Below are 14,301 nucleotides of genomic sequence, written 5' to 3' on the forward strand. Positions count from 1 at the left end.
TCAGTGAAAAAGAATTTATTACAGATGCTTAATCGTGACATTCTTACAGTAGCCACTGCAGAGCAGGTAGGTGGCCTCTCCATCTCTCGCCCTCAGTGTGTCCTGGTTGTTTCTGGAATCTGCAGATTCTGAGTTTCTACACACTGGTTGCTTCAAGTGACCAGAGATGGAAATAAGGAGGTGGCAAGGGCCCAGCTCAGGGCATTGATCCAGAAGCAAGAGAAAGGCCCTGGCACACCACTCCCCGAAAGTCTGTTGGGCTTTCCTAGCCAGAATCCATCAGTGGTGTTTGTTTTTTTTCTTGGTGCTTTTAAACCCTCTGGCTGCACCCTGGCCAAAACAGACAGTAGAAGGTATTCTGGAACAGAAAAGCGGTCATATTAGACCATGGCATTATTTTTGACAACAGGCAGCCCAATTTATAACAGCAGCTTGTCTGTACTTCCTTCACATTTGTATTCTGGAATGTTCTCCTTTTGCTCTGTGGAACACTCAGGAAGTAGAGTCAGCCCTCTTGGGTCCTAGGATCAGCTCCCGATCTCAGACCTGCTTCCTGTGGGATATCTTCCTGGTACCACAGTACTTTTGCTTAGAAGAACTTAGCCAGCAAGGCCCGCTCCTGCTGAGGCTCCTGTGGCTTTGGTTTCCTGTTATCTGCATTGCTGAAAGCTAATCACCACAGGCAGGCAGGATACTCACAGGCCACAGTCCAAAAAGACTGAGGGAAGACTGAGGGATGCTGGAAGGACCTGAGGGACATACATGTCCATCTTCTTGCCAGTTTGGATTCCTGGACCATCCCACCACACCCACTGCTCAAAAATTTCTCCAACATAATAGTTGATGTTAGGCTCGATCTAAGAAAGCCTGTTTGGCAGGCAAGTGCAGAAGAAGGAAGGTCTGTCCGTTTCACCCAGCGGAGAAATGACAGTTGTGTGTGTATGTGTGTGTGTGTGTGTGTGTGTGTCTACATGCTGAGCTCCAGGATCCAAAGCATAGGAAAGGAGGGAAACTAGAACATTCAGGGTGTCACCTGCAGTGAAGCCTCTCTTCTTGCCCAGTGCCACCCACTTTCAAGCCTGGGGTCATAGCACATACTAGAAGATGCACACACAGACCTGTGACTGTAGGTCCGCCGGCAGGGAGGTGGGGCAGCAGGCTCAGAGCAGATCTCCATGGCGTCACTGTCATCTCTCAGGGCTCTGGCTGCTGTGTCTGCTGCAGCAGGCCTGGCTGGGCTGTAGAGACAGAGCAGTGAGCAACACTTCTACCTGGCTCCCCAGTATGAAGCTTTCAAGGGAGACACTATTTTTTTCCCTGCAAAATATATATATATATATATATATATATATATATTTTTTTTTTTTTTTTTTTTTTTTTACTATTTTGTCACCATCTACTGTTAAAATGGAATATTCAGACTAGTGGAAGAGATGAATGCTTCATGGTTCATGACAATGGTTGTGTTTATATAACTAAGTCTGATAATTTTTAAATAAATATAACGATCCTCATTCCTCCTCTTTTTAAGACAGCTGGGGCCAGGTGCAGCAGAGCATGCCTTTATCCCAACCATTAGCAAGGGAGAGACAGGTGATCTCTGTGAGTTCTACAGGCTAGCCAGGTCTACAAAGTGAGTTCCGGGCGAGGCAGGACTACATAGTATTTACAGAGTGATACCCTCAACCCCCCTCCCCCAGCCAAAAGGAGAGGAACTTGGTATGTAGCCCAGGTTGGCCTCTAAACTGAGATCCCCCTGCCTCTGCTTTCTGAGTCCTGGGATTAAAGGCGTGCACCACCACACTGAGCCCCCCACTGGGATTTTTCTTTAAGATTTTTAAAATTTTTTTATTTATGCATATGTGTGTGTGCTTCTGGGTGCCACACGTGTGGATGCCTAGTAGTGAGAAAAAGGTGGATCCCTTGAAGGGATACAACTGAAATTACAAGCAGTTATAACCCACTTGAGGTAGATATTGGGAACCAAGCTCTACTACTGAGTTATATCCCAGCCCCGGATGTCTTTCCATGAGAGAGATTTACTAAAATAAATTAGATAACATCATTCCTGCCACAACTACCCATGAGTTATCCAGCTCTGTAGCAATTGAGAAGTACTGAAGATTCTGACTCTCCTGAAGCATTCCACAATGCAATGGGCCCTGCAATTATCTTATACAGAAAGGTACGTTGTTTGTTGAAAATAGACGCCAACTCATGCAAATTTTATTTATTTATTTTTTGTGTGTGCGTAGGTGTATAATCTTATGTTACGGTGTATGCTCATATGTATAGGACAGAAGCCAGCCTCGGGTGTCAATTCCTAGCAGCCATCTACCTTGTGCACACCATACTTGGCTTTTTCTTTCTGTTTTTTTTTTTTTTTTTTTTTTTTTTTTTTTAAGATTTATTTATTATTATATATAAGTACACTGTAGCTGTCTTCAGACACTCCAGAAGAGGGCGTCAGATCTCATTATGGATGGTTGTGAGCCACCATGTAGTTGCTGGGATTTGAACTTAGGACCTTTGGAAGAACAGTCTGTGCTCTTAACTGCTAAGCCATCTCTCCAGCCCCCATTCTTGGCTTTTTAAGGTAGGTGCTAGGGATTGAACCTCAAACTTTGCACTTCACAGAATGAGCTGTCACCCAACCCCAATCAATGCAATGTCTAACGATTATGGGAGTTCATGGAAAAGAATCACTTTTTAAAGGAAAGACGCGGGCTGGATTGATGGCTTAGTGGTAAAGACCACTGATTGCTCTTCCAGAGGTCCTGAGTTCAATTCCCAGCAACCACATGGTGGCTTACAGCCATCTGTAATGGGATCTGATGCCCTCTTCTGGAGTGTCTGAAGAGAGTGACAGTGTACTCACATAAAAAAAAAAAAAATCTTTTTAAAAAAAAAATTAAGAGAAGCAAAGAAGCATTACTCTAAAAGTTATTCCTGGAGTTATTTTCCTCAGGGAAGTCTAAACAATCATGCTAACAGACAGCTTTGTTGATAGGTTTACAAAAGTAAGCAGAGAGGAAAAAACACTCCTAGGGGGTTTCATGGGAGAAGTGTGAAGAGCACACACACTTGGGACAGTCCCAGTGCCCTGCTGGTAGCATCAGAGGGGCAGAAAGACAAGAGACCCACATAAGCACCTTCTAGCACCTCAGCCTCTGCTCTCAGTCAGTGTCCTCCTGAGTGTCCTCCTGACTCCACCAATGTACAACCCAAGCATACTAACTCACTGTCCTCAGAGTTTCAGCTACCTGTATATAAAAACTAAGGTTTGACTACAGTGTCTGTTCCCAGGCTTAAGACTGGGGACAGTCACAACTGGGTCCCTCACGTACCCTCTGTTTGTCTTGGGCTTATCAAATCGGAAATCCGCAGGGTACAGGTGTAGCCTCACCATGTGATCCTTCCGGTCTTGGCTGGTCTTGAACTTCTCTGGGCAGCTTTCAACCAAGCACTGGTACTACAAAGAATAAAGTGTCATCTCCATTCTCACCCTGCCCTAAGCCCTGATCCCAGTCACCACTGCAGATATGCCCACTGTAGTCAACACCCACCATGTCTTGCCTCTGGGCTAGGATCTGAAACAGAGAGTCATGCCATTCCAGGATGTGGACATCCAGCAAATGCCCAGAGGGGAAGGCACGGTTGCAGAAGGAGCAGGTGTTTCCATGCATCATGTGGTAGTGGTGCTGGTAGTCTTCTAAGGCGGCAAACACTTGGCAACAGCCAGCCACCTGACAGGTGAACTCAGGCACCCTGGGAAAGGAGGTGTGTCTCTTGGAAGAATGTCTCTCCCTCCCCCCAACTATCCCAAGGCAGGAATTCTAGCGGGACTTCCTACCCATATTCCAGCTGAGCCTGAAACAAGTACAGCGTTTCTTGTGCCACCCCAAACCTTACTAATAGACTAGGGGAGGGAAGACCCAGTCAAGCAATGCTCGTGTGAGGGCAGTGGATGCTACTCGGGTATCATCTGGAAGAGGTCGGAGTCCCAGGGTGTAAGCGGACGAGAGAGGAGGAATCAGGATAGCGCTAGCAAGCCGAGTAAGGCCTTGAAGCCAAGCTGCTTACATGGATTTTTCCGGCGTTTCGGACACTTGCGTGAGCATGTCCTGCAAGTACAGGTGCCGCTGCACATCCCCATCCTACAGAAGACACGTGCCAAGAGCCATGGGTGGACTTGTGCGGCGAAGCCCCGCCCTACAGCTTTGAGCCACGCCCCAACCCACTGAGCTGTGTCCAGCTCCTCTTTCCTGTCCACAGGTCCCGCCCCCACAAGCCCCGCCCACAGCTAAGTCCTGCTTCTAGGTCCCGCCCTGTGGGGGGGTTCAGGACGTCTTCCGCCCGGGTTCTCACGCACCTCGAAGAATTCATGATCCCGCGGGAAGCGCACGGTACGTGGCGCGAATCGGAAGGGTGCTTTCCCAGCCGCAGGGTTCCGCTCCACGGGCAGTGGTTCGGCTGCCCCTGGCTCCCCGGCCAGGCGGGAATATAGTGCAGGGGGAAGCAACATCACCACGGCCGCCGCAGCCCTTCGGCCACCGTCGGAGGGGGTGGTGACGGACGTGACGTCTATTAACTTCCTGTGGTGACCCTGCGGGGCGGAACGCGACGAGCGGCGGTGAGTCGATGCTGGGGCTGTGTTGTGGCGGGAACCAGTCGGAGAAGGGCGGGGCTGGAGCAGGTCGCGGGATCGGGTATGGGAACCAGGCTGCCCTGCAGCCGCGAAGAGCCTGATTCTCCTGGGCCTCTGCCACCGGCGGTCCTGTCAGCCAGCCCGGGCTTGTCTCGCAGCTCCACGGTGCGAAATCCTCTCTGACTCTTTCTGTCCTCTCCGGGAGTCCAGTTGGGGGCAGTGGCCTTGGGAAGTTCGCGGTTAGTGTGACCGCGGTGACTGCGGTGCTGGCCTGCGGGTCTGCTGCATCTGCTGCAGATGCTCAGGGTGAAGGGGTTAGGGCTCGCTGCTGGTATGAGACAGGTATGGGAAGAAACCCTAACCTAAATAAAAAGACGATTGAAATGTGCAGCAGACACTTTGAGGGCTATAACTTTGCTCCTCTCCCAAAATAGGTCACAGAGAGCAGGGCTTCCCAGTATGAATGTAACGTCAAGAAAGAAGGGACACTACTGTTTAATGGATACAAATGAAAACCTTTTGGGGCTATACACCTTTCTCTCTCAGCCCAGGCCTTGCCCAGTCTGTTTCTCTTTCTCTCTGTTCTAGACACTTTCAGATGTCTCTGGATATTTTCTCTCTTATTTACAGTAAAACCTTCCTCTTAAGGAGAGGGGGCTGGGAAGGGGGAAGAGGCGCGGGGTTGGGGGAGGAAGGAGAAGCAGAGAAGAGAGGAAGAAGAGGGAAGGAAGAAAGAAAATCTTTTTGTAATTAAGCCCTGGGAATGAAAGTTTCTTTGTCTCTAGACAGCTGCTTATGGACTGGCGGTGATATCATCTCTCTCACCTCTGTCTCTGTAAAAGCATTTGGATTCTTGACATTTTGCAAATTATAAAATATTTTTGACAGGCTATGTCTTGGTTAGGTGTTTTGTTTGGGGGCTTTTGTTTGTTTTTCTTTTTTTTCAAAGATTTATTATATTTATATAAGTACACTGTAGCTGTTTTTAGACATACCAGAAGAGGGCATCGGATCCTATTACAAATGGTTTTGTGCCACCATGTGGTTGCTGGGAATTGAACTTAGGACCTTTGGATAAGCAGTCTGTGCTCTCACCGCTAAGCCATCTCTCCGGCCCTTGTTTGTTTTTCGAGACAGGATTTCAATGTGTAGCCCTCGCTGTCCTGGAACTTGCTTTTGTAGACCAGACTGGCCTTGAACTAGAAGATCTATTTACCTGTCAGTGCCTCTTAAGTGCTGGGGATTAAAGGTTGAGTGTCACCACCCCAGGCCAGCCTGCTTTCTCGATCAGGGGGTGACACCACCCCAACACAGTGATCCAGGTTCTCTCCAATTAGTCATCAAAGAGCTGTCTCATCAGCTTGTGTACAGGCTAATCGGATAGAGACAGTTTCTCAGTTGAAATTCCATCTTCCAAGATATGTCTAGGTTTGTGTCAAGTGTACAGAAACTGACCACCAGCACAGGGTGGTTTGTACTGTTACCCAGGAGTACTTAGTGGTTCTCAACCTTCCTAATGCAGCTCTTCCCTTTGTACTGACCCCAACCATAAAATTATTTCATTGTACTGTTAGGAATCGTGCTGTAAGCGTAAGATATCTGACACATGATGCCTGTGGAAGAGTCGTGGGGTCTTGACCCACAGGTTGGGAACCTCTGCTCCAGAATCTTTCCCTTTTCACACCTCTCTCCCTCCACCCCAACTTTGTTTTAATCATTGACCATTGAAAGTATGTACCTGACTTGCTCACAATTAGTTGTGCCGGACTTGCTAAATAAGTTGTGCTTACTCTAGAACTCCTGTGGCGATTAATAGAGAGAGAAAAACCCGAGCATGTCGGCAGGTCAGGCAGGCTGTTCAGAGTCCATCACGCTTCTTCACAGTTGCACCTTTCAGCTGTAACTTTGTCCCCCATGTGTAGGACAGTTGTGTTGACATTACTGTCCCTGTCCCTTGCCAGGTGACTGCCAAGAATGTCTCTCCTGAGACATATGTAAAGGCTTAAAGGAAGCTATTTAGAGATGAGAGAAGCCCCCTTTTCATGGTTATCCACAAATCATGAAGCTTGGCAGGCTCCAGTAATAATACATGGGAAGAGTGATACCTGAGGATTTGCACATTTTCTTGGATATGATTTTAAAACAAGTATCTGTGTAGAAGGTCTTTACATGGAGTAGCTCTGCCCTGTGTCTGGCGGGCAGGGTTTGGTGTTGGTAGTTCATACCTTCTTTGCCATCTGGTATGTTGCCTTGAGGCCTTGAGCAGGCTCATGGTTACTGCTGGATTTGAAGAGATCATATGTGGGGGGATGTTTGGGGTTTTGCGTTTTGCTTGCCGGGTAGCTGAAAGTACCTCTCTTGGGACCTACCAACATATTAATAAAAATATCTCTCGAACATTTTACTTATTAGTTTTGTATGTCTGGGTGCTTTTCTCTGCGGTTTTGTCTGCACACCGTGTGCATACCGTTTCCATGGAGACTAGAAAAGGGTATCAGATGCCCTGGGATTGGAGTTTATAGATGGTTTTGAGGTACCACTTGGGAGCTAGGAACTAAATCCAGGTCCTCTGCAAGAGCAGCCACATGCTTTTAGCTGCTGAGCCATGTATCCAGCCCCAAGGTAACTGCCATTTGAGATACTGACAGTGCCTTAAGTTTCTAAAACTAAGCAATTTCCGCATTACTTAGTGAACATGACCAGTTCCCAGAAGACAGAGGGAGCATACGGAGGCAGCATTTGTTTTGTTTAATCTTCAAAGCAACTCTGGGTAGCCCCACTACTTACTCCCTCTTTTCATGAGAAGCATATGAGGAGCTAGCTAGCATTTGCCTGGTGTTCAGTGTTCACCCCTCTTACCACTCATGGGTGGCAGAATCCTGTCCCTACTGTGTGAGACTCCACAGCCCACACTCCGCTGTTTGGTGCTCTTTATTGGAATGCAGGGTATTTGACATTGTTTTAGGCTTGCCATTTTTTCATTCTTGAAGGCACCTGTTTTGACCATTGGTGGAGGCTGATAAACTAAGAAACTGCTTTCCATTACATGGGCTTACAGTGTGGAACTCTGAAGATAGAGGTCCAAGATGGTACTACTTTGTACATTAGTATACTGTGGGGGTACATGCTGAGTCTCCTCTCCTTGAGACTGTTTAACTCAGGGCTTGTCTCAGTTGGAGATGTTAGCACAACAGTTCTTAACTTTGAGTTGCAAAGTCTTTGAGAATTTACAAGAATGCTCAGAAAATTTACTGATACTAATGGTAAGACCTCACCTCCAGGCATAACTTCACTAGTGTTTGTGGATCCCAAATTTAAAATCCCAGTAGAGGTTTATTACCATGTTCCTATCACACCCATAACGTTTATTAGGCTTAATTTTGAATCTATAGCTAGTGTTTGTTTTCCTTAATGTTCTTTATTAGCATTTCTGGTACTGACTAGCTCAGCCATCAATGGAAGAGTAGAAGATCCCTTGTTGTCAGCTATTAGCACAAGGATGTTGGTACACTGTTTCCCACTAGGACATTATACAGTCTCCACATGGTCAGCCACTTTCCACTGGGATGGTGGGATAGAAGTCACCATGCCTTTCCTAACCAGCAGAACACTGGTTTAGAAATTCTCATGCTGACTTCTGCTGTTGCTCTATGACATTGAATACAGTTCTGTTTGATTTTTGGACAGGTTTTGCTGTGTGTCCCAGACTGGTCTTGACTGTGATCTTCCTGCCTTAGCCCCTGTCTTAGGGCTTTAGTGCTGTGAACAGACACCATGACCAAGGCAACTCTTATAAGGACACCATTTAATCGAGGCTGGCTTACAGGTTCAGAGGTTCAGTCCATTATCATCAAGGCGGGAACATGGCAACATCCATCTAGGCAGACATGGTGCATGAGGAGCTGAGAGTTCTACTTCTTCATCTGAAGACTGGCTTCCAGGCAGCTAGGATGAGGGTCTTTAGCCTATACCCACAGTGATACACCTACCCCAGCAGGGCCACACCTTCTAATAGTACCACTCCCTGGGCCAAACATATACAAACCATCACAGCCCCTCAAGGTCTGGGGTTACAGGCTCAGAAGCTGTTTTGATCTCCACTATTTGTGGCCAGTGTCTAGACCATAGTATAATTGGTCCTGGTCAGAGCATCAGTAAAAGCTGGAATATTTAGAAATCTTACCTACCTAAAATATGTTTGTATGTAGAGCCAGGCCTGGACCAGAAAAGAAAACATTGCAGGTTTTAGAGTACAAAAAGAGTGCCATACAGTGTGTGGACTGAGATGCCACCTGACAGCTTATGGTTTAAGAACTGGGTGTGGCCTTAGAAGTGGGAAGTTTTAATTTGTCAGGACAGAGACAGTAGTAGCCTTGGCCTGTGCAAGCTCCCCCAAGGGCACGATCACTGTGTCAGCCCAGCAAGGGCCAGAAAAAGCTCAGATAAAATAGCAGATCTGCCCCTTGGTCACGTGACGATGGACAGAAGCAGGAGTGAGAACCAGGCTTGTGGGGTCCGTTTGAGTGATTTACCTGGTACCACTGGCTCCTTAAGTGGTGGTGTGAGCTGGGAAACAATTGGGAGCTCTGTGGACACAGGGACAAGATCTCAGCAGAGTTTTGATAGATCAGCCTGCCAGGGAAGGGAAGAGGCTGGTGGTTGACATAATCTTGGCAATGGTCTTTTTGACAAAGGCTTGAATTAGTCAACAGAATTTTAGGGTTAATTTTATAAACAGCTTTCCTTCTTCCTTCAGGAAAACTGTTATGTTGGTGTCTCAGAGCTAAACTATGAGTGAATTTCGGATTCACCATGATGTCAATGAGCTGCTCAGCCTGCTACACATCCACGGTGGGGATGGGGCTGAGGTCTACATTGACCTGCTGCAGAAGAACCGGACGCCATATGTCACAACCACAGTCTCTGCCCACAGTGCCAAGGTAAGCACCTACTTTTGATATGGGACCATAGCGGCCTAGAGGTACAGGGCTATGGGTGTGGGTGCGTATCCTAGGACTGTGGGGATGGGAGCCTGTCCCTGATAGCCTCAGCAAGGCTAGTGCTGGGCCAGCAGCGCCTGGAGGATGCCTCCTTTGAACCTGGCATTCACTGTGCTCTGCTAGTCTTCTGGTTCCTGGCAATAGCTCCTGTTATTTACCCTGACATATAGATGAACCAGTGGATGTCCAAAGAGAGAGGTGGAGTAGCCTCAAACTCTGACTTACATGGTCCTCCCCTCTTCCCTGTGGAGGAGACTTAGTATATGCAAAAATCACTGGGTGGGAAAAGGGAAGCTACTGGTATTAATCACATTGGAAATTCAGAATTTTTTTTCTCCTTTCTTTCTTCCCTTTTCTCTGGTTTGAAACTCACTATGTAGATATGTAGACCAGGCTGACCTTGAACTCCCAAAGATCTGTCTCCTGAATGCTGAGTGCCTCATCACACCTGGCTCAAGTATTAATTATTTCTTAAAAGAGTCATAATTCAAAATTACACATCTTTAACAAAAGATATCTTTGAATTTGAAATCTACTAAAAATATAGGTGCTAGAGAGATGGCTCGGTGGTTAAGATCCCTTTCTGCAGCTTGTGCAGAGGACTTGGGTCAGTTTCCAATTCCTCTCATGGTGGCTCACAACCATCTGCAGCTCTAGTTCTAGGGAATCTGATGCCCTTTTCTGGTCTCCATGGGCACTACATGCACATACATATAAGCAGAACACTCATACATACATAAAATCAATCTTTTTTTATTTTGAAATTATTTTAATTTAGAAATAGAAAACCTCATAGGAAGGAGGAAAAAAACAAAAACCACAGTGCATCCAGGCAGTGTTTTACTTCATGAGCTTATCATCCCCTCATTGGTTCACTCGTTCCATGAAAAGAAAGGACTCAGCCACCCACAATAATGTTATTAATAGGGATGTGGATCCGTTTCATGAAGAAGCCGATGCGTCCCATGATAGCACATCCTATCACTGTGGCCATGGTGATCTTCTGGAATTCTTTTCTGTCGAGTTTGGTACATCTTTTAACCAGCCGAATTGAGTCCTTTACAAACTTAGCTCAACAAACTGCATTACCTGGTCCATGTTTGTTTACAGGATGACGGTTTGAGAGCGAAGAGACACATAGCTTAGAAGAGGATGAGCTCAACGGAACAGGAAGCTGGCAATCCAAAATAAATCTTTTAAAAGTTAAAATAAAACAGGCGTTGTGACGCTTCAGTTGCTTAGAGAGCAATGATGGTGCTAGTACAGTAGGTGAATTGGAAGGAGCGGCTCAGGAGGTGCACACTCGGTTCGTAGCCCGATCGGCGGGAATTGCTGAGTGAAGCCCCCTGAGCTGGTGCAGGCAGTGAGCTCAAGCTGTGGAAGGGTGCATGAGCGTGGAAGGGAGCTGTCTGTGCTCCTCTGTCAGTGCTCCTAGGCCTGTGGGCATACACTGAGAAAGTCCAGGGGAAGAGAGGCTGTCTTGGGTAGACCATAGACATTAACTTGCTGTTTATTATGGAGATGTGATTGTTTAACTCACCTAATCCAAATTTGGTTTTTTTTTTTTTTTTTTTTGTGTTTCATTTTCATGAAGATATTTTTTAATATCTGATTTGTTACCGTTATTAAATTACTTACATGTTTGTGATTTGAGGTCAAAATTGCAGAATTTTCTCGAACGCCTGAGGACTTTTTAAAGAAATATGATGAACTGAAATCTAAAAATACAAGGAACCTTGACCCACTGGTGTACCTGTTATCAAAACTCACAGAAGACAAAGAGGTAAGCGTCTGCCTCATCTGCATCGCTGCACCAGCTCTGGGGACACGGAAAAGACCCTCCAGAGTCTCCACTGAGAGCTGGCTCGTCCTCTTCAGGGAGCCTGGGGTGCAGGTGGTGCCTTACCTGCACTGACTTCTGCTCTCACTGATGGGCAGCTGTGCCTCCTGAGAGCAACACTCTGAAGGCATGTGTTTGGGGAATGTTAGCCTTTCCATACTGGAAGAACACCTGGAAACTTAAAGGGAAATCGTTGTATTGGTTTATGGTTTCCGTCTGCTCACTTTGGGGCCTGGCAGAGAGGGGAGAGAACGCTGACCTCATGGCAACTGGAAAGAAAACAGAGAGAGGTGGACCAGCAGCCGTGAAGAATTTGCTTTGTGTGATTGATGAGTTAATCTGTTGATAAGGTTAAAGTCTTCTTGATCCAGTCCTCTCTCCATAACATCCCCAGCTGAGGACTGAGCCTTGAAGACGTGGATCTTTTGGGAAGGCGTTTCATATCTAAACCGTAGATTGCACTGAGTCATAACAAGCTGTGACGCAGAATGGGCATAGACCGGGAAACATGGATGTAGTCTCATGAGGTGGGCACATCTGCATGTGTCGTATGTCAGGGTGGAGCCAGTGAGTAGTCACTGAGCCCTACTCTCTATCAATGTAGAGGTGTTTGCTCGACACTAGGACAGAAAAGGGAAGAGGTACTGCAGCCTGGGTGCTGTAGGCAGAATGCAGAGGAACGTGTCCACTGGGGATGAAATTAAGGATTGACTATCACAGAAGGCCGTGGGTGCTCCTTCCCCTGGTGTTTTGGTGCTATGACAGGTGGTAGAGCACAGTGAACTGAACTTTTGTGACTTAGTGTGAATGCATGGTTTTGTGTGTTTTCAGACACTTCAATATTTGCAACAGAATGCAAGGGAAAGAGCTGAGCTTACAGCTAGTGCAGCAGCCAACAGCCCGGCCAGCTTCAGCATCCCTGTGGCAGCCTCTAAGATGTCCACACAAGAGCTAGAGGAACTGAGGAAGCAACTTGGCAGTGTGGCCACAGGCTCCACACTGCAGCAGGTACCAGTTCTACCATGGCCCACAGATAGTTTGCGAGCTAAGCAGATGTGTCTACTCTTAGTCAAAACTAATCTGACATAGTGAGGCTAAGGCTGGATTGTGTTCTTTAGTCATAACTGTGACCTGTAAGGGTAAGCAGTGCAGTGAGGGTCTGGCCCAGTCCACATGCAGTGCTTCTAAGCCAGCACACATCATGGTTCCCTACTGGAATTTGTGACCATCTCCAACAAGGTAGTATTTTTTAAATTACCAGTTTATTTCCTCAAGGTTATTTTTTCCACTGGGCTTGCTGCTGCTTAGATTTATTCCGCCTCACGCTGGTGGTTTTGTAAGTTTTGAGTGTTCTCTTATAGCCACTATGTGCCTGCTTTTGAGACCCTTGGACCGCTTTCCACAGCCCCAGCTCTGTGACGTGCCCCAGCCTCTCCTGTGTACTGAGCACAAGCACAGTCCTTTAGGTCTATCCCTGTGCCGGTTTCTCATTGCCCTTACACCACCTATCCTGTGTGACCTGCAGGCATACAGAGCTAAGTCAGTTCTTCCAGAAGTGGCCAACTTTGTCAGCCTCTGGTTGTTAATCTCCCAGGAAGGGCAGTACTCTGTGCATGGCCTAGCATATAGCCTGTAACCTTGTGGTTGGCCTTCTCCATAGGGTAAGGACATATGTCAGTGACTAACCCCTGTCTTACTCAGCCAGTGGTATTATACATAGTCACAGCTAAGAAAATTGATTCAGGTTCTTCCTGCTTTGTGTCCTAATCTGAAAACTTTGGTAAAATGCAGGTACTTTCCCATGGCCCCCATAGCTGGTACTTTCCCATGGCCCCCATAGCTGGTACTGTGGGTTGTTCCTTATTGGGCAGAGATCTGGAGAGGGCCTGGCTCTCTTGTTCTTAGGCCCAGATGTTGTAATGGGTAGATAGAACCATGTCTCCTTTTTAAATAAGATTGAATGTACTAAAATGATGGACTTTTTCTATGCCAAAGATATGTTAATTTCCATAGATATCGTGGTTTTATTTGCACTATAGTATATTTTGTTTTTGTTTTTAAAAATACCCTTACTAGTCTCTGGAACTTACAAGAAAGATGCTTCGAGACAAACAGAACAAAAAAAATTCAGGCCAACCCCTCCCAGTCTTCCCAGCCTGGGTATATGAGAGACCAACACTGGCTGGAGATTTCCTGATTGGCTCGGGTTTGAGCTCAGACACAACTTTGCCTATAGGTATGTGATGGCTTTCCTTCTGACACCTAGGAGCTCCTCTCCTTGCTTGCATGTGCCTCAGTGGGCTATGGAACCATGGGTCACACACTGAATGACGCCCAGGGGACTTGAAGTGCTTGTTCTTGCATTCCTCCTGCCAGAGCCGACACAAGGACCAGGAGGACACACTTCCTGAAAAGTGATTTGTCATTATCACAGACTATATCAAGTATTAGTACTGTGCTCACAAAGGCCTTAAAACTTATGTCTATTTAACAGCAACCGTTAACCTGTTTCAGGGCAGGTTCTCGGGAATCTAAAATGTGTGTGTTGGCATACCACAGACTACATGCAACCCTATAGAGTCATTGCAGATCAAAATATGAAAATTTATATTGGCATAGCTTATGTGTGGTTTCCAGCCTGTTTGATGACAGCCCCAGTTTGAGAGACTTGTGAAGTAGTGAGCCTTGCCACAGCTCATAAGCTCTGTATGGTGTTAGCACAGAGGTCTATGGTCACTTTTAGAAATATATATATTTTTTTTATTTTATGTATATGAGTACACTGTAGCTGTCTTCAGACACACCAGAAGAGG

General features: G+C 46.6%; 2 protein-coding genes and 1 pseudogene across 3 annotated transcripts in view; 1 reads left to right on the forward strand and 2 right to left on the reverse strand.

Moving 5' to 3' along the window:
- On the reverse strand, positions 1–4,625 carry Znf511 (zinc finger protein 511). The gene is made up of 6 exons (XM_052196135.1): positions 4,373–4,625; positions 4,084–4,157; positions 3,567–3,768; positions 3,348–3,472; positions 1,119–1,238; positions 1–358 (listed from the first exon to the last, which is right to left on the reverse strand). The coding sequence occupies exons 1-6, from the start codon at positions 4,523–4,525 to the stop codon at positions 280–282; spliced, it is 753 nt and encodes a 250-aa protein (XP_052052095.1). The 5' UTR covers positions 4,526–4,625; the 3' UTR covers positions 1–279.
- Tubgcp2 (tubulin gamma complex associated protein 2) overlaps positions 4,543–14,301 on the forward strand; it is a 24,521-nt gene continuing 14,762 nt past the window's right edge. Inside the window, exons 1-5 of one of the 2 annotated variants that reach the window (XM_052196123.1) lie at positions 4,543–4,633; positions 9,405–9,588; positions 11,303–11,431; positions 12,320–12,496; positions 13,565–13,724. In XM_052196123.1, the coding sequence (XP_052052083.1) occupies positions 9,439–9,588; positions 11,303–11,431; positions 12,320–12,496; positions 13,565–13,724 (616 nt within the window). In that variant the 5' untranslated portion in view covers positions 4,543–4,633; positions 9,405–9,438. The other variant, XM_052196115.1, reaches the window with a different exon arrangement.
- On the reverse strand, positions 10,408–10,969 carry LOC127694639 (protein transport protein Sec61 subunit gamma-like; annotated as a pseudogene).

This window comes from Apodemus sylvaticus, chromosome 1 (genome assembly GCF_947179515.1).
Source record: "Apodemus sylvaticus chromosome 1, mApoSyl1.1, whole genome shotgun sequence".
NCBI classification, from domain to species: domain Eukaryota; kingdom Metazoa; phylum Chordata; class Mammalia; order Rodentia; family Muridae; genus Apodemus; species Apodemus sylvaticus.